Source organism: Electrona antarctica (genome assembly GCF_951216825.1).
Source record: "Electrona antarctica genome assembly, chromosome: 17".
NCBI classification, from domain to species: Eukaryota; Metazoa; Chordata; class Actinopteri; order Myctophiformes; family Myctophidae; genus Electrona; species Electrona antarctica.
This window is the reverse complement of record NC_136798.1, coordinates 14,648,707-14,667,395: the sequence shown is the minus strand read 5'-3', so window position 1 is coordinate 14,667,395 and position 18,689 is coordinate 14,648,707. Positions and strand designations below refer to the sequence as shown.

The 18,689-nt window shown below is 43.2% G+C and overlaps 1 protein-coding gene across 1 annotated transcript in view; it reads right to left on the bottom strand.

The window, feature by feature from the left end:
• The window catches only part of LOC306941447 (rho-associated protein kinase 2-like), a 48,998-nt gene that overhangs the window by 7,105 nt on the left and 23,204 nt on the right, over positions 1-18,689 (bottom strand). The window contains exons 10-25 of the mRNA XM_079526926.1: positions 17,784-17,880; positions 17,167-17,246; positions 13,351-13,399; positions 12,867-13,002; positions 12,396-12,487; positions 11,661-11,907; positions 10,088-10,194; positions 8,801-8,960; positions 7,865-8,025; positions 7,060-7,244; positions 6,130-6,199; positions 5,683-5,786; positions 4,025-4,211; positions 3,360-3,453; positions 2,287-2,381; positions 434-622 (exon numbers count right to left, since the gene is read on the bottom strand). Coding sequence (XP_079383052.1) covers positions 434-622; positions 2,287-2,381; positions 3,360-3,453; positions 4,025-4,211; positions 5,683-5,786; positions 6,130-6,199; positions 7,060-7,244; positions 7,865-8,025; positions 8,801-8,960; positions 10,088-10,194; positions 11,661-11,907; positions 12,396-12,487; positions 12,867-13,002; positions 13,351-13,399; positions 17,167-17,246; positions 17,784-17,880 — 2,053 coding nt within the window. The remainder of the gene's footprint in view (positions 1-433; positions 623-2,286; positions 2,382-3,359; positions 3,454-4,024; positions 4,212-5,682; positions 5,787-6,129; positions 6,200-7,059; positions 7,245-7,864; positions 8,026-8,800; positions 8,961-10,087; positions 10,195-11,660; positions 11,908-12,395; positions 12,488-12,866; positions 13,003-13,350; positions 13,400-17,166; positions 17,247-17,783; positions 17,881-18,689) is intronic.

Below are 18,689 nucleotides of genomic sequence, written 5' to 3'. Positions count from 1 at the left end.
AGATTTTTTCCCCACACTTTTCAATTTCAATGTTTAAGAAGAGTCAATAGTCATTCTGCAACATTTTAGCACATATAGTACATTCAGATTCTAAAGCACTCAACTCTCTATTGCACAAATGTCTCCATTGTCTCCACAGCAGGATTCAAAATATCCCTCCCTCACCAGAATAGATACTGTGTACATATTGAGAATAGTCACATGGCAGACATTTTGCCCCTGATGGACTGGGCTGGCTCTCCCTCCACCTCCTTCCCACAGGAAAATAGCAACCATGTTGCTGTATACCTGTAGTATATTCAGTTTTTACGTCCACCCTTAATAACCAATTAATCGTGATGAAGGATCCAATGAAGAATCATTACGTCACAGAATAAAGACCACGCATTGCATCTAAATATTCTTTGTGTTTTAACAATGGAGGACAACTGACCGCCTGCATCTCATTGAGCTCTCTCTGGTACTTGAAGATGGTGCTGTTCAGCTTCTCCTTCTCCGACCTCAGCTCCAGCTGCAGCTTCCTGTTCTGCTTCTCCTTCCTGCGCACCTCTGTGTCGTTGCCGCGGTGACTGCCGCTCACAGAATCCCTCCGGTTCATGACCTCCGCCAGCTTGTTGATGGCCTGAGAGCAGCGGAACAGAGGAGCTTTACCAGAGATGCTTTCGTACGTTAGGAATACTTTCAGTGAACAGGAATACACATGCGCCTGCAATCAATTCCTTCACCAACTATTAGGTGATTAGAATCAATGGTTAGCGGGAATAGCTCGTCTACATGCTCAAGCCAATCCAAAATCTCACGGAAACATGTAGATCTGCTAATTTCGCAAATACAGTTTAGAATATTTGAGGATTTTTAAAAAACTTTTTCTGTAATATCACACACAATTAGGGACGCCTATTTGAATGGGTTAATGACTGGACCGAAGGAATTTGTTCAGTTCAACATGATTTTGAACATCAACCTAGCCATATCACTGTCACACAATAATAATAATAATAATAATAATAATAATAATAATAATAATAATAATAATAATAATAATAATAATAATAATAATAATAATAATGGTCTATTAAAGGTTAAACCTCACGTTTAACAAACCTTTGTTATACCTCACGAGAGAAAATTCTAATGTCCATAACAATATTAACCGGGCGGTTAATATTGTTATGGACATTAGAATTTTCTCTCGAGACTATTTTCACCTAGCCCTAGACATTCCAAATCAATTTGCACTTCAAAATGAATTAAAAAGCAACATGAATATGGCCGACAGAAACAGCACAGTGAAATGTAATTACCTACTGTATTTCAAGCAATGTTCAAGTCATTGCAAGTAGATTTTATACTGCACTGAAATAAACTGAAACCAGTGGCTTCCTCTAAAATAAGAAAAATGACAGTACGGTATGCTTTGAAATATGGCCGGCAGTAAAGTCAAGTATACAGTGAGTCGTAGTTAATGGGCTAAACATGCCAGACCACTGGTATGTTCATTTAACTCCTTAAGCCCTAAAGTTATTTTTATAACTCCGGTTCTCTGATGATAGTATATATTATATAGTTTGTCATACAATGGTGCCGTGCACGAAAGTGTGGTGTCATGCGGTGAAGCTCACAGCTTACAGTATATATTCCATAAATTCTGCGTATAATGACAATGACGTGCCCAAAATTGAGGTGCCAGTGTTAAAGTGGTTAAGAAACCTACTACGTACTGTAGAAATCCTGTGGAAAACATAGTAAAATCCTCAGTGATCATGTATCACTGTGTTAAGTATACAAAAAATGCAACAAAATGGACTCTCAATTTGGTTAAATTTGTACACTCAGGATTTTACTGTGCATCCATACTGTCACAAACCATCACATACTGTAGAACAGTGGTTCTCAGAGTGGGGTCCGGGGACCCCCAGGGGTCCAGGACGGAGTTCCAGGGGGTCCCCAGCTAGATGATAGTTAGGAGCCAAATGGACCCTTATAGATCTGTATCTCTGGGAGTGTGCAAGTGAAACCAAACTGGGGGTCCTTGAAATTAAACAGGTTTAGAATCTCTGCTAGAGCCGTAAAAATCCTCTCTTATGGGGGGTCCCTGGCATATCTTTTCAAATGGGGGTCCGCGGGCTAATGAGTGTCAATTTGTGGGTCCTCGACATGAAAAAGATTGGGAACCACTGCTCTATTTGGTTAAATTTGTACACTCAGAGTTAAATACTCAGGATTTTACTGTGCATCCATACTGTCACAAACCATCACATACAGTAGAAAGTAGAAACCACACACCTGAATCTTTAGAGTCCTTTCATTCTGCAGCTGCTTCTCAAAGGAGAACTTCATTGACTGCTGAACCTTCTCATCCTCCTTGGCTTTCTGGCGATCTGCATAGGCAGGAGAAGAATGTCAATCACATACACATCAATACCCCTGGGCTCCCCCACATTTTGACCTTTTCACGACTACTGTATGACATGACATATAGTCCAATATTTTGTTAGCTATGGTCAAAGGGTTGTTTAGATTGGGAGGGGAAAAGGCAATCGGGCCTTTGCTTTCAGAGCCCCGACCCTCTGGAATGCCCTCCCTCTAGAGATCAGGCTCGCAGAGTCAGTCCCCCGCTTCAAATCCCTCCTGAAAACTCATCTTTATAATTTGTTTTAACCTATCGGAGCGGTGAGCTACAGCCATGCCGCGCTCGGGAATCATTTGATTAGTTGATTTGTCCCCCCAATCCAACCCATTGATGCTGAGTGCCAAGCAGGGAGGCATTGGGTCACATTTTTACAATCTTTTCAACATAAACTCTCTCAGTCAGGAAAACACAGGTTTCACATTTCATGTGTTATGGCCCTGCCTGGAACTTCTTTCCCTAGTGTTCTTTCTAGGTAGGACAGTGCACATTAATCATCATAAATTCAAATATATGTGCCAGAGATACGCAATGTTGGCTATTTTCCATCTGCAGTCTCTGGCCAGAAGGCTAAAAAGCACTTCCTGCAAATAGTTTAAAAAGTCACAGAACATCAAAGTCACAAGCAGGGGATCAGAATATATGAGGTAAGATTTTGTCACAATCCCACATCTCAATTACATTAGCCACATTGAATATCGGAAGAACATACAGCATGTTAAAATAACTAAAAACTGAAATAGCTACAAAGTCAAATATTTTTGTAAGTCAGATTCTGTTAGCTAATAGTTGAAAATACATTTGTATGTGGTTAATTGTTGTCTTGGTCCATTTTCACCATGGCGTTGAACCCTGAGCCACATCGCGACTGTAGGGAGCGCCACATTAATAAACTACACTCTACATATTTCTGGGATCGGTCTCAGTACAGTGGAACTACGACACTTACATTGCTGCATTTCCTTCAGCTGGTTGTTTAGTTCTTCTTTCTCGTTGGCCAGGTTGGCCACATCCACTGTCAGAGTGCGGTTGGACTCCTCCAGCTATAAGGGACAGCAGGGACACAAGTTAGTTTCCTCATCCAGAGAATGGCTTGATATACTGTAAAAGACCGTCAAAACAGACGTATTCTGTACTGTATTGTACGTGTCAATGTTGGGGAATATTCAACATGAAATTTGAAGTATCAATCACATACTAATGATAGTAGAGCCTCCAAATTAATTGGACATAGGAATCTTGCATAGCAAAATAATGTGTTCATGTGAAGAAATGCACACCATTAAGACGCCCTGGGGGCAAGAAAGTGCGAGGTCACGCTCAGGGCGAGGTTGTGCTGAAACTACAGGTCTGGCAATGCCCATATATGGACCTTTTAAAAATGTTAATTGACGTTTTCGAGCCGGGTAGGGCGACAAATGTGTGCTAATTAGTAAGGCCAGGCGGGGCCTCGGGCCAGCCCAGTTAGGGCCCAGTAAAGTCGGTGGGGCGAACGGTTCTCGAGTTACGTGGATTACAGACGTACAGACACACACACAGATACATGGTGCATTTATAGATAGATAGATATTCTAGCTGCTCCCAAACGTCCTCCCTTCTACCTCCCAGACTCACTGAGCTAATGGTGGCCTCTTTGTCACCAAGGTCCTGCCTGTGTCGGGCCATCATGTCTTTGATCTCCAGCTCCTTCATGATCTTCTCCTTCTCCAGGTCGGAGTACTGCTCCTCAGCGATGGAGCGAGCCAGCTGCTCAGAGTCGGCCTTGGTCAGGCTGACCTCCAGCTGACTGGCCAGGGAGTCCCTGTGTGAGGAGGGCACATCAACACCGTTAGTATGGGATAGCAGGAACCTGGGGCTCTCAGTTATTACGGGATACAAACTTGGAGGTATCTCTTGTTTTTAAAAAAAAGCCTGGGGGATATGGGATAAAAACCTGGGGGTCTGTTAGTATGGGATCAATCCTGGGGGGTTTCTTTTAGTATGGGATAACAACCTTGGGGTCCGTGTTAGTATTCTCTCTGGAAAAACCTGGGGGTTCATAAGTATGGGCTAAATACTTGGGGGTCTGTTACTATGAGATAAAAACCTGGATCTTTATTAGAATGGGATAAAAAAAAAAACATGGATCTCCTTCATAGTACAAATAGACCATTTGTAAATGGCTTTGAAGACCATTAATCTTATTTGCAGGACCATATCCTGTCATAATTCTCTCCAAGGGAAGGAAGGGAGAGCAACTCTGGTGCCAGTTAGCAGTGTGTAGTTAAATGAATGGTGTCCATGCCATGGGTCATATATCATCTGGGAAAGCTGCGTATCCATTTAAACTCTTACCGTACCAATCCACTTCAAATCCTCTGGTTACAGTAGGCTAAAAACGCTAATCAAGATTGTCTTGGTTAATTCTTAAAGGTCAAACAGATGAGAATATTTTAGTTATGTTATAGATGATGATTCCTTCACTGCTCCTTTTGTTTCTGTAGCAGCATAACTAACCAGTTGCCATGTATCTCATAATTCTTTGCTTTCCATGCCAATATGTCAGTTCTTCTGCATAGGGCCAGAGTAACATCAGAAAGGGGAATTAATTAGGTTGATCCAGAAAATATGGCATCAATTCTCAATGTTAAAGCTGCTATAAGCAATAATATCTCAACATTTGAATTACCTTTTTATTTTGTAGGTATTCAGACAGCCAGCAATAGGTACTGTAGAACGCTCCCCAATTTTTTTTGTCTCTGTGACACATCTAGGAGACGCAATCTGCATTCAAAGATGTTCCTAGAAGCTTTGTCATTGGTCGAAAAAAACCTGGTCGCAATGACTAACCAATCAGGAAGCAAACAGGCAAATCGACCAATGACAAAGCTTCTAGGAAAATATTTGAATGCGGATTGCGGCCACTAGATGTGTCACAGAGACTAAAAATTTGTTGGGAGCGTTCTACCCATTGCTGGCTGTCTGAATGCCAAAAAAAATAAAAAGGTCATTAAAAGTTTTATTTCACTGTAAGCAAGAGTTCTTTCCCATTTCAAAGTGTACCCAAATCAGATGTTTGGCCTATCTGGAATGAGGTTTTATCAAGTCTAAACAGCACAAAATCACATGGAAACTGTTCTTTTGCTAATCATTTTTGAATCACATTCCTTGTTCAGACTGCATTGACCAACCCAATCTGGATAGGGAACACACCTCGTTAGAAGTTGCTTCTAGACCAGCAATGGTGACGGCTATTGGTCAGAGCAAAACGTTAATGGAGGCAGTGACATTACCTTTCCTCCTGGTATTCCTCCAGTCTTTGCAGTGCATCTTTGTAGAGTTTATTCTTCTCATCACACTCCTCTTTCAGCTCCCGAATCTGTGTCTTGTACAGGGTCTAGGAAAAAAAACAGTCAGCATACATTCATTTGGGTAATGGCTTTTACTGAAAGTTTATGGCACAGCATAGCCCAGGCAAATAGAAACCTCATAGATTATATAGAACTTTGTCAAATCTGAAGCATTTGTTTTTATTCAGAGTTCTGGCTTCATTAAATAACGAGTGCGCAGTGCCAGCCGATATTTGCTTGATACTTTATACTATGCAAAACCAAATATAATAAGATTGCACTGGGGATTTAATATTGTAACGTAAGGCTGGTGTCCAAGATATCAACCTGGACGGCCTATAAGACATAAAACAGCAGCAGAGAGCCGAAAATAAGATAAACACAAGTTACCGTGAAATATTGCTCTGCCTCCAGTTGGTCCTTTAGTTCCTTCAAGTGTCCCTCAGCCTCCAGCCTCTCTCTGTGATAGGACAAAACAACTGTCAAGTAATGTATAACTCTCTGTAGTCCTGTTTTTGTCACACAGGGCAAGGCAATGAGCACTAAACTGCAAAATACTGAGTGTTCATTTGACTCAGAGAAAGTGTAAATGTAACCAAAATAGACACTTACAGTAAGTGTCCACCCATTATGCAAGCACTACTTCCTCTAGTCATTTCTTGAAAGGTGCACGGTCAAGAAAGGTATTTTACAGTCAACAGCACTCACTCATTAAAAAATGTCCTTCAGGATTACTACCCAATCCAATTTAAAGGGCATGAAACCCTTTTCTTTCTTTATTTGTAGTTTGTTTTCCAGTTTATGTTAAAAACGAATCATCATATTTATAATGGAAGTGATTCTAGAGTGTGTCTGTTTACATTAACAACGTTGACTACTCTCTATGCTTGCAGACAGTGGCACAACCATGGTTCAGTCTGGACACACCTAAATGCAACACACCAATATGCATTTGATTAGCTGCAGGGCAGTGCAGGCTGTGTTGTTTTAGTTTATACTGTTATCACAGTATACTATAAGGTCAGTCTTATGCAGCCCGCCATGACTTTACTCTGCTACAGTTTTTAACCTGAACTGGATAACAAACTACAAAGCAGCCTAGGGATTCACCTCCCTTTAATAAAAGTAGCCTACCTGAAGGGCATGATGCAGAACAATCCCACTTGCTTGTATCTGGACTAGTATTTCATGCACTGATGCAGGTTAGAATTATAACTAAATAATGAAATACTGTGACTCGGGCACTCGGGTCTGTGCATGCGAGCTCAAATAAGTGTGTGTGTGTGTGTGTGTGTGTGTGTGTGTGCACGCACGACCTACCTGCGTAGGTCGTGGGTCTGTTTCTCCAGGGTCTGCTTCATGTCCAGCAGGTGGTTGAGTTCCTGTTTCAGCTGTTTCTCAGAAGAACGCAGAACTGACACCTGCTGAATCTGCGTCTTCAGGTCGTGCTGACTCAGACTTCGCTTCTGAATCTCCTGCTCCAGACGCAAGCTCAGGTTTGTCACCTGGGACGGATGCACACAAACCCAGAAAAAAACATGTTTAAAAAATGGTAACATGTAACATATAATGTTAATACCACATCGGTGGATCACATTGTGAGCTATTTTTGGTGCGCAACACCATCACCATCAAGGGAGCATAAATCAAAGTGATCATCCAATGTAGTTGACTGGGGTTCCCCGAGAGCTCCATCTCTTCCACAAAAAGATCTTCGCATTTGAAGGCTACCATGTGTTTTTAAGGAAGAACACCATGCATCTGATCTGTAGTACATCATAATATCTCAACAAATCTCTCCTAATCGTCCTAATCGTCGACTGTACACGTTTAGGAGTACAGTACCCGCACACCTAAAATAGGCTGTCCCAACTAACGCTCAAGCCCCAACTATATCCATCTCTAACATAAACCTAACCATTTCATTGATGTTTGTGGTCAAGAAAAACAAACCTAAGAAACAGTACACAGCCTCGGAGTAAATGTTGCCTGAGAGATATTTAGATTCAGGGCAAGAAAGTCCCTTAACCGAGAGCACGGGAGAAGGCTCAATGCAAAATGTCTGCTGTGCGCGCACACGCACGCGCACGCGCACGCACACGCACACGCACACGCACACACACACCTCCTCAGAGAGCATGTCCTTGTTTTCCTTCAGCTTATCCAGCTTTTCCTGGGACTGCTTGTAGTCACAGTCCAGCAAGGAGTGGTCTTTCTGTAGCTGCAGCAGCTCGCTCTCCACCTGCAGCTTGGAGTTGCGCTCCTCCAGAAGGCTGCGCTCCACCTCTGGAACACGCACAAGATAAAGAAACAGAAACATGAGGCGACTAATGATACAGATTAGCTCAATTGTCCTGGATACTAGGGTTTGATCTGACAACACAAAAAGCATTCTTGCTGCTAGTTTAGGAAGTTAGTTTTAGAATTGATTTATAGAATTTACAGATTACTTTTAAAACACTTTATTATTTAATTGTCTATTTTATTTTTTCCAACTCTATATGGCTCGGCAGGCTCAGGTTGGGTACATTGACTGTAGACAATGTAACCAAAGTGCTACAAAAGACACGTGGAAATGACAAAACACCAATATATATTTCGAAACCTAAACAGTGGCTTGTGGCCAGAAGGTTCCCAGTTAAATCCCCCAGACTGGCACGGAAAATTACACTCACCCCTGCCTCAATAATACAGTTGCCCTTGAGCAAGGCATATAACCCCCAAACTGCTCCAGGGGAATGAATGCGTGGGAATTAATGTTAGTGTGAAACAGGGCGTCAACATCAAGCTGATTTTTGGGACTGTGACTGTACATTGTCACAGTTACTTGACAATTCGCACACATTAATCTAAATAAAGTCTAGATGTATTAATAAGTTATTAATAAGTATCAAATTGCATTGAGGTGTGGCACCGCTCTGCCATCCAGCCAGCCTAATCTAGAATAATCAAGAAGGTTTATACTTTACAGTGTGTGTCAAATGCTTTTTTAAGAATTGCAGTGGCCTGTGCTGTTCAGTTTAATTACATCTTACATCTCTTCCCCCTCCCTCATAGTCACCTTTCAAGGCTCCGGACTTGGCCTCCCCAATGGACTGGTAGATCTTGTTTTCATCAGCTAGCTTGGCTTTGGTGGCCCTGTGTTCTGCCTCCTCCTGTTCCAGACTCTGCTGCAGGGTCTTCAGCTTGAAGGTCAGGTCGATCTCCTGGTTGCTCTTCTCCTGTGGAAGCAATAGGACCAACACGCTCACTTGATGGTCTGGGATTTAAGAACCATGATGTGAATATGGCCAATTACATATGATTGCACTATGGCATGATTTGTATCTCACTGGCGCCATTGTGAACTTATTGTGTGGTACTATGGCAAATTTCCTTAACGGTCGATAATACAGTCAATCTATCATCATTAAGTTAAAATGAATGTGTCTGTCTGTGGAACTGGGCAGGAATCTGAATGACTGTCTTAATATTAATTGAGTATAGTGTAGTATCTACTAAGTTATTAGAATGTTATTAGTAGTATCTTTAGTGGAACATTTATTTTTATATGCTTATCTCAATGTATTGGTTGCTATAGGATGCTACTTAATGTTGTCTATTTGCTCTATGTCTGTCTCACAGGTGGACGGTGCATAGCTCAAACATGTATCTGCCAATGGCATCGACAACACCAAATTCTGGTTAATGTAAATTATATTCTTTAGCTTCTTGGAATGTTGGCACACTAAACTAGTAGCACATTTGTTGCATTATTTATATTTATATATTTATATTATATTTATATTTAGTTTTCAAGCTAACCTTGTACCATATATATAGAATATGGAATCATACTTCAGGATACCATGCATATTTGAATCATGAATTATGTTAAACCTGGGTGGAGAGAGTCGATAATTAAGTCTCTACGTGTGCTTAAAAAATGGCTTTTGTAACTCCAGGGGAGCAGTGGCTGCGGATATTGAATCGAATCCCATTAACCCATTCTGGACAGGAACCCCTTTTGGTGTTGAAAAATAGCAGATCTACAAGCTCATAGCGCTATGAGCTTGTAGATCTGCTATTTTTGCAAAATCGTGAAAATGTGGCGCAAATCTTTGAATATACTGTATATTTTTTCAGAGCGAACATTTTTAACTCAAATCTTTGCTTCTGGGGGGGTCCCTAGAACAACATATTTTCAGATGGGGGTCGGCGGCCATTTACATATATTTTTGGGGGTCCTTGACATGAAAATGTTTGAGAACGACCGACATAGAAACGTATGTGTTTTTCAGAAAACTGTCAGTTTTTAGAAGGCATTTGTAGAATCGTCCGCAGGTCTAAATGGGTTAAACAATGTTACCCGGTCAAGGTCAGTAAGTTTCTTTTGTAGCTGCTTCTTCTCAGCCTGGGCCTTGGAGAGAGAGGTCTTCACATCCTTCACCTCCTCTTCCAGACCTGAGATGCGTCCTGTAGACAAGAGAGACGGGGTTGAGTGAACAGGGAAGAGGGAGTGAGAACAAAAAGGCTTAAAGGCATGTAATGGACATGTGGTGTCGATGTTGCTGGCTGGGATGTGTTATTCTGCCTTGAATTGGTCTAATTAATTATCATGTTGCAGGTTAATAAGGATTTGGCTTGACGCAACCTTTTGGAAATGCAGAAATAGGAAAAGGCGATCATCATACATTAGGTGAGACATTGCACCATTCCCTGCACAACTGTTGCCTTCTAATGTGCCAAACCAACACACACACACACACTTTCCCTAGCACAAACTCCACCCAAATGGAGAATTTGACAGGGAGGGAAAAAAAAAGAAAAAACATCATCAGTGCAAACAGGCAGCACTTTTGTTACAATAATGTCCCCTCTTAGGGAAATGCCTTGTTGTTATATATTATGTCCCCTCTTAGTGAAAGGCCTACTTTGCAAGTTTGCAAGGACCAAGTATTCTCAAGTTCTTGAACAAAAGGGTCTCACAAGAGGTACTGGCTCTGGTCTAGGTTTGGCTTTTATAAACCTCTGGCTTTAGTCAGGGCCAGACTAAGCCCTTTGAACAGATGTTTCCATCAATGATCAGCTCTTTCCCCAGTCAACAATCTACATCTAAAGCTGGGTCCAGCTCTGAGGTCCAATTTCTGTGTAATTCCTTTTTTTCCCCTGCGACAGTTTGCACATAGTGTACTCCAGCAGCGTCGCCACAGCTGGCCTATTAAGTCCTATTTTTCACGTCCAAAGCAGTAGTTAATTACCGTAACTACAGTATAACAAGGAATGGAAACCAATGTCTACTGGATGCAATAATTGGTGTATTTGAAAATCCGCTGGTCTATTTCACTCACAATAGCATGGAACATAATATATTTAACAAAATAAATAAATAACGGTCTTTTAACCATGGTGGTAAGGTCTTTCAGTCATGCAAGGTTTCTGCTGAGCATACCTCTGGAATTAATATGCACCGAATATTTTAACAACTAGCTACTTTTTCTTTACTTAATAACCTGCGATTTTGCATTCCCTTTCAAGTCCTTATCTGCACACAGACCTCACTACACATTACTAATCCCCATTACCATTAAAATCGAGCTGTATTTTTATCAATGGCTCAAGGCCCCCATCTAAAAGGCTTATCACGATTCTCTTTGGAGTGGTTCGACCTTGTTAAGGACACCTGGGATGCCATCTCTATAGAGCGTCGCAGTCCCGCCCCCTTTCATGACAACGAGAGACCCGGAAAAGAATTTCCCGTTTATTTTCCTCATAGACTTTTTAAAAAGTATTTATTTAAAGACATTTACGCCGCGGACAAAGCCAACAATACTTTTTGAAAAGTCTATGAGGAAAATTAACAGGGAATTATTTTCCGGGTCTCTCGAGGGGGCGGGACTGCGATGCTCTATTCCCAGTGTAAACGGTCTGCGATGTCTCACCCTGCAGGTCAGTGATGGTCTCTGTCCCCAGGCTACGGTCATGTCTCTCAGACTCCAGCTCTGCCTGCAGGCCCATAAGCTGCTTCTCCAGCTCCATCTTGGCACTTTCCAGTTGACTGCATTTGTCCTGCAGTTCCCTGAGGCTGACCTCCAGGCCCTGGGCCTGCCTCTGAGCCTCCGACTGGCTCTTCCTGAGTCGCCCTGCAGCTTCCTGCTCAGCCTGAAGCAGAGCGCTGGCCTCCTCCAGCTAGAGATGAGCAAAACAGCATTTCTTGCTTATGAAATTGCATGACTGTTCAATCACATAATGTAGCACAATGTGTGTGTGCGTGCGTGCATGCTAGGCCGACAACCAAATCCAAGATCCACACAGCCACGCCATTCCCATGTGAGATCCACATGGAATTTATATACCATGTGTACTACATATACAGTAGTACTACACAGGAAACCACTAACAGGCACCCTGTTCAATTTACAGTTGATGAACAAGTGATTAAATTATCCAAGATGCTATTTCAGTTTCAGTATTGTTTTTTTTACCTATCAAATATTGAATGGTCTTCTATGAAACGTCCAAAACACTATACCGTAGAAATGTAGTATTTTAAATTTTAAGCAAATCTTCCAAATCAATTGTCTACTGCTGTATTATGAAACAAATGGACAGGAATGGCAGGTAAATCACATGCACTATACAGTATGTAGACTCAAGGTAACAGCTGTGCTCCTCACCTGTCTCTGCAGGTGTATGTTCCTCTCATTGGATATATGGGAGTTCTGGTTCCTCCGCTTTAGTTCCTCTAGCTGGTCCCTTAGGTTGTTCACTAATGGGGAATGAGCAGGAACAACAGTTGGTTTCTTATTATTCTTTGAGACACACATACGGGTATTTCGATGTGTGGCCGTATACGCCATTTTCCTTCATGAGGTGAAAATAGGTAGGAGACCCCCAGGGGTCTATACTAGGGCCCCTCTACACTAAATATATTGGCCAGAAATACCAGATCTACAAGCTCACAAGCACTGTGGCGCGTTGTGAGCTTGTAAATCTTTTATTTTTGCTCAATGTTCCCTAGAATATGGAAGCTAGCTTCATGAACTCATAGGTTCGCCCATAAGGATAAATTGTTATAGGATTTTATTTAAGTTACGTTACGTCAAGTTATTGGAACAAAGGAGACCGCAAAATTATGAGTTCCTCACATTCATTCTCCAGAGTGCGTTTCCTGTCCGTCTCAATCTCCACCTTGCGCAGGTTCTCTGCATTCTGGTGCTGCAACAGAGCTCTTTCTCTCTCCATCTGTCTCAGAGAAGACTCCACACGCTGCCTGCTGCTCATCTGGGCACACAGAGACAGCTCAAATTAACCACTTGTAACCTGGCGTCAGTTTTTAAAACATTTTCAAAAAAGCAAATTATTAGCAGATTTACAAGCTTTATACAGGTTGTTGCATCGGCTATTTTCACTACACAACAGCATCGTACAACAAATTATAAATTAGACATAAGTGGTTAAGTCCAACTTAAGAACAATTAACAAAAGCAAGATTAAGAACTTTTCGTCTATCCTGCACTGTTTGCACTTGCAGGGCTGGTGACTGTAGGATAAATACAACTTAATGTAGGGCCTAAGGAATCGTTCATTAATATCGATCCATCGGTCCGTTCATCCAATCCTTTACTGTACCTCATCTTCTAATTCTTCTACCAACTTCTCTAAACGGCTGGTGGAATTTCTGTTGACAAAGAGCAAAGACAAAACCAGAGACATTCACGTGATTATACAATTTGATGTGATTATATTCAATTCAGTTTTGATTCAATTCTATATCAAAACAACAAAACCTACTAAGGGCTAACTTTTATTTGACCCATGATGGCGGATTCTGCCAATGCATTTCAAATGGATAGATAGGGGCAGGTATCAATAAGATTTATCTTCTTCCTGCTCCCTTTCTTTTCTGTTATGGAATATGTAAAAAAGTACAAAGTAAAATGAATATAATCATATAAAGCCCAGACCAAGAGCATGTATCTCCTCTGACCCCTTACATGTTTTAAATGATGAATATCAACTGTTGCCCTCCATGAGGCAGTGTAGAGTCCCTAAATATAACAAAAACCGGCTAAAGAACTCTTTTGTACACCAGTCTGTTCTGCTTTTAAACCAAAATCGGTAAACCAAGAGGATATGTTCTATTGTTCTTGTTCTTGTCTGCTTCTGTGATTTGTGTCCTGTCATGGACGCAAAACAAATTTCAGTGCAGGCTGACAATAAAGTTGTATCGTATCGTAAAACCATAACTGAAATGAAATAAATAAATATGAAATGGGAATAGAGCTGTACTGTACTGTACTGTACTGTACTGTACTGTACTGTACTGTACTGTACTGTACTGTACTGTACTGTACTGTACTGTACTGTACTAGCCCTCCTCCCTGGCCTGTGTGTGTGTGTGTGTGTGTGTGTGCACATTCTATGCCTCCCTAAATTCCGCCATTGAAGGAACACCTCCCACCGACAAGCTCATACTCCTCGGAGATTTTAACGCGAGGGTGGGCTCGGACAACGGGCTCTGGACAGGAACACTTGGTCAGCACGGTGTTGGTAGGCTCAATGATAATGGACTACGCCTCCTCTCACTCTGCTCTGAACATCAGCTGATCATCACCAACACTCTCTTCCAGCTGAAGGATAAATTCAAGACCTCTTGGCAACATCCACGCTCCAAACATTGGCACCTTCTCGACTACATCATCACCCGTCGCAGAGACAGGAAGGAGGTGCTAATCTCCAGAGCCATGCGTGGAGCGGACTGCTGGACTGACCACCGGATGATCAGAGCCAAATTCCAGATGGAAATCCGTCCCCAACTGAAGAAAACACCTCCAAACAAAAGACTCAACTGTGAAGCACTCAAATCCAGACACTCCGTAGACCAGCTTAGGGCACAGCTTGCAGCAAATTTGTCTGCAATCCCTGAAACCCACTTGGACCAGGACCCTGACATTAACAACTGCTGGGACACCTTAAGGACTGCCATCCACCAGGCAGCAGAGGAGTCCCTTGGGTACACCAGGCGTAAACACCAAGACTGGTTCGACAACAGTGCACCGGATATCCATAAACTCCTCCAGGCAAAACACAAAGCTCATGCTGCTTGCCTGGCCAATCCACAATCCATCACACTAAAGACGCGACTCTCCTCCATCAGAGCCGAAGTCCAGCGCATCCTCAGAGCCATGGAAAATGACTGGTGGATCAAGAAGGCTAGAGAGATCCAACTCTATGCTGATACCAACAACTCCCATGGATTCTATGATGCCATCAAATCCATATATGGTCCACAGAGGAAAAACATAACCCCAGTCAGATCGGCAGACGGAGTCACCCTCTTCAAGGATACACCCCAGATCCTGAACAGATGGGCTGAGCATTTTAACACCCTCCTCAACTCCGAAAACCCCTCTGACCAAGACATTTTTGCAAACCTCCCAACCATACCCCCTGTTGATCACCTGGACTCCCCGCCTAGCTTCGCTGAGGTACGCAAAGCCATCAAGGGCCTAAAAAATAATAAGAGCCCAGGCCCCGACGGAATCCCAGCTGAGGTCCTGAAGCATGGTGGCTACCTCCTCACCCGTCGGCTGCACCAAATGATAAATACCATATGGTCCTCTGAAACCATCCCCCAGGAATGGAAGGATGCTACCATCATCACCATTTATAAGAGGAAAGGTGACAAAGCCGACTGTGGAAACAGCAGAGGAATCTCCCTGCTCTCGGTTGCTGGAAAAGTACTTGCCCGGGTCATGCTCTCTCGCTTAGTGTCTCACATCTCTGAGAACATCCTGCCTGAATCTCAGTGTGGGTTCAGAAGAGATCGCAGCACTAGCGACATGGTCTTTGTAGCCAGGCAGGTACAAGAAAAGGCCCGGGAACACCACCAGGACCTCTACATTGCCTTCATCGACCTGTCCAAGGCGTTTGACACTGTAAATCGGAAACTCCTTTGGGACTTGTTGGGAAGGCTGGGGGTTCCGCCGAAGTTCCTCAACACCCTCAAACAACTGCATGATGGAATGCAAGCTTGCGTTCGCGTTGGAGGCCAGCAATCCCCCTCTTTCAATGTGAAAGTAGGGGTCAGGCAAGGCTGTGTCCTAGCCCCTGTCATATTCAACCTCTTCCTCTCAGCAGTCACTCTCCTCTCACACCAAGCTCTGGAACCCACAGATGGCATCCACATACAGTTCCGGCTGGATGGCAGTCTTTTTAACATCCGGCGCCTCCAGGCCTTCACCAAAATCTCTCAACAACACATCCTAGAACTTCAGTATGCTGACGACTGTGCTCTCCTTGCCCACACGCCAGATTCACTACAGCGTGCACTTAATGTGGTCTCATCCACATATAGTGCCCTAGGACTCAAGGTCAATATTGCTAAAACCCAGGTCATTGTGCAACACTCCACCCACCAGCCAGAAGTGCCTGTCTTCACCATTGATGGCCAGCAGCTCACCATCGTACCACACTTCACCTACCTCGGAAGTGTCCTGTCCCCCACCTGTAACATCGACCATGACATCCAGGTCCGTGTTGGGTTAGCCTCTTCTGCTTTTGGTAGGCTCAAAACCAGGGTCTTCCTGAATAGAAACCTGACAGTTTCTACAAAAGCAGCTGTATACAAAGCAGTCTGTTTGTCCACACTGCTATATGGCTCGGAAGCCTGGACCCCCTACCAAAGGCACGTCAGAATCCTAGAGAGATTCCACATCCGCTGCCTACAACGGATACTGGGTCTGACCTGGGAGGACAGGATCCCATATGTGGACATTTATGACCGGACACAAACACCCAGCATCCAAGTGTTCCTTGCACAAAAACATCTACGCTGGGTGGGGCATGTAATCCGCATGCCCGCCCAGAGGCTCCCCCGGCAGATTCTCTACGGCCAACTCCAGGAGGGCCGTAGGTCTCCCGGGGGACAGCGGAAACGCTACAAGGACCACATAAAGACTCTCCTGAAGTCCTGTGCTATCAAACCCTCTGCACTGGAAGACCTGGCTGCTGATCGCCACACCTGGCGCACCATCAGCCACGAGGGCATCGCACACCTCCAGGAGCAGACCACGGAGAGGAGAAAACAGAAGCGCATACAGCGACACCAGCGTGCTGCAGGGGACCTCCCCTCATCTGAGGATTTCATCTGCCCCACATGTGGCAATTCATATGGCTCACGCATTGGCCTGCATAGCCACATGCAATGGCACCGTCGCAACCCCCCTCAATAACCCACGCTTGGAGCAACGTCATCATCGAAATCGATGGACAGCCATAAGCAGTAAGTGTGTGTGTGTGTGTTAGGCTGCGCAACAGTGACACTTGGTGGTGAACAAGCGCTATAACGCTATTTCCGCGCTCGGACCCAGCCAGGGACACACATAGCTGTTATAGGAGTGGCTAGCACCACTCAAAAAAGGTGTCAACAACACTCAGCCATACTTGTTCTTCTGCTCCAGGTCATGTTTGGCCTGCATCTCATGGTTGAGCTGCTCCTCCAACTGCTGTTGCTTCTCCTGCAGCTAATACATACACAGAGCAAACCTCAGTATACTATCAATGCATCATCATCATCATCATCATCATCATCATCATCAGAAAACAAACATCATTATCACTGCATCATCGGTTAATGAGACAGAGAACAAACCTCGTTATCACGGCATGGTCAGTCTATTCTCTATACCAGTGGTTTTCGTATCAAAGCCCATTGTCATTTGAGCCACGGACCACCATTTGATGAAATTTAGCCTCTCAGACCCAAAACTAAAGAAAGTTTTGTTGAAGTTGGATAAGATTTTGTCCACAATTCCATGCTGTAATGATGTGGTCCCATAGGGGAGATAACAGGGAAAATAACAGGGAAACGATCAAAATAAGAATTATTTGTGTGTACTTCTTGTAAGTATAGCCTAATACAGGTGTTTAACAATAATTTATCTCCTGAATTTTGCAGCGTATGCCCACGGCTTGATGACCGGTACGGTGGGGGAAAAAATCAATCATCATCTTCAGAGTACTGTGTGCCTACAAACCTATAACATGCCAGGAATACCTACCTCTTTCTTACTGTCTGAGCAATATTCTTTTTCTTCTGAGCTATCCACAGCGTCTTCAGAATCCTTCACAGAGATGCTTTTATTTGCACTCAGCAGCCTGAGAGGAAAGGGAGAATTAGAGAAGTGGGTATGAGACCAACTTTACCTGAGCATGATTTTCACAAGTTATGCCAATGTCTCTCTCCCTACTAACCAGGTCCATGCCCATTCACTGACCAAGGCCACCAGGTCCATGCCCATTCACTGACCAAGGCTGTCTCTCTCCCTACTAACCAGGTCCATGCCCATTCACTGACCAAGGCTGTCTCTCTCCCTACTAACCAGGTCCATGCCCATTCACTGACCAAGGCTGTCTCTCTCCCTACTAACCAGGTCCATGCCCATTCACTGACCAAGGCCACACAACAAAATCCTCTTAATTTAAGAATTTGAAATCTACCCAATACCATAAGGTCTTCATTGGGAAATGTGAATATTTAGTTATTTAATTTGTAAGGGACCATGTATAGTGTTAAACATAAAATAGTCCCTCAGCAGTCCCTTTGACAGCTCACAAATAAAAACATGTTTTTGTCAAATGTTTGCTCGTCAAAATAAAAGCAAGATTATTTGCATACATGAGAAGACCATGATGTTGTTTGGTGATTACCAGACATTTTATTTTTTGTTTTAAAAGTAGCTGATGGAACTACATAATAAAGACAAAATGTAAACCCAGTAACCATTGCAAACTGCAAGATTTGGACCGCTATCTTATTCTTAAACTTTAATTATGTCACACTGTGCAATGGTAAAAAGGTAAAATCATGATTATCCACCATGTCATACAAAATGTATATAGCGCCTTGCTCCAAGGTGCTTTACATTCACCCATGCGGAGGAACCAACCTGCTCATCAGGAGCAGG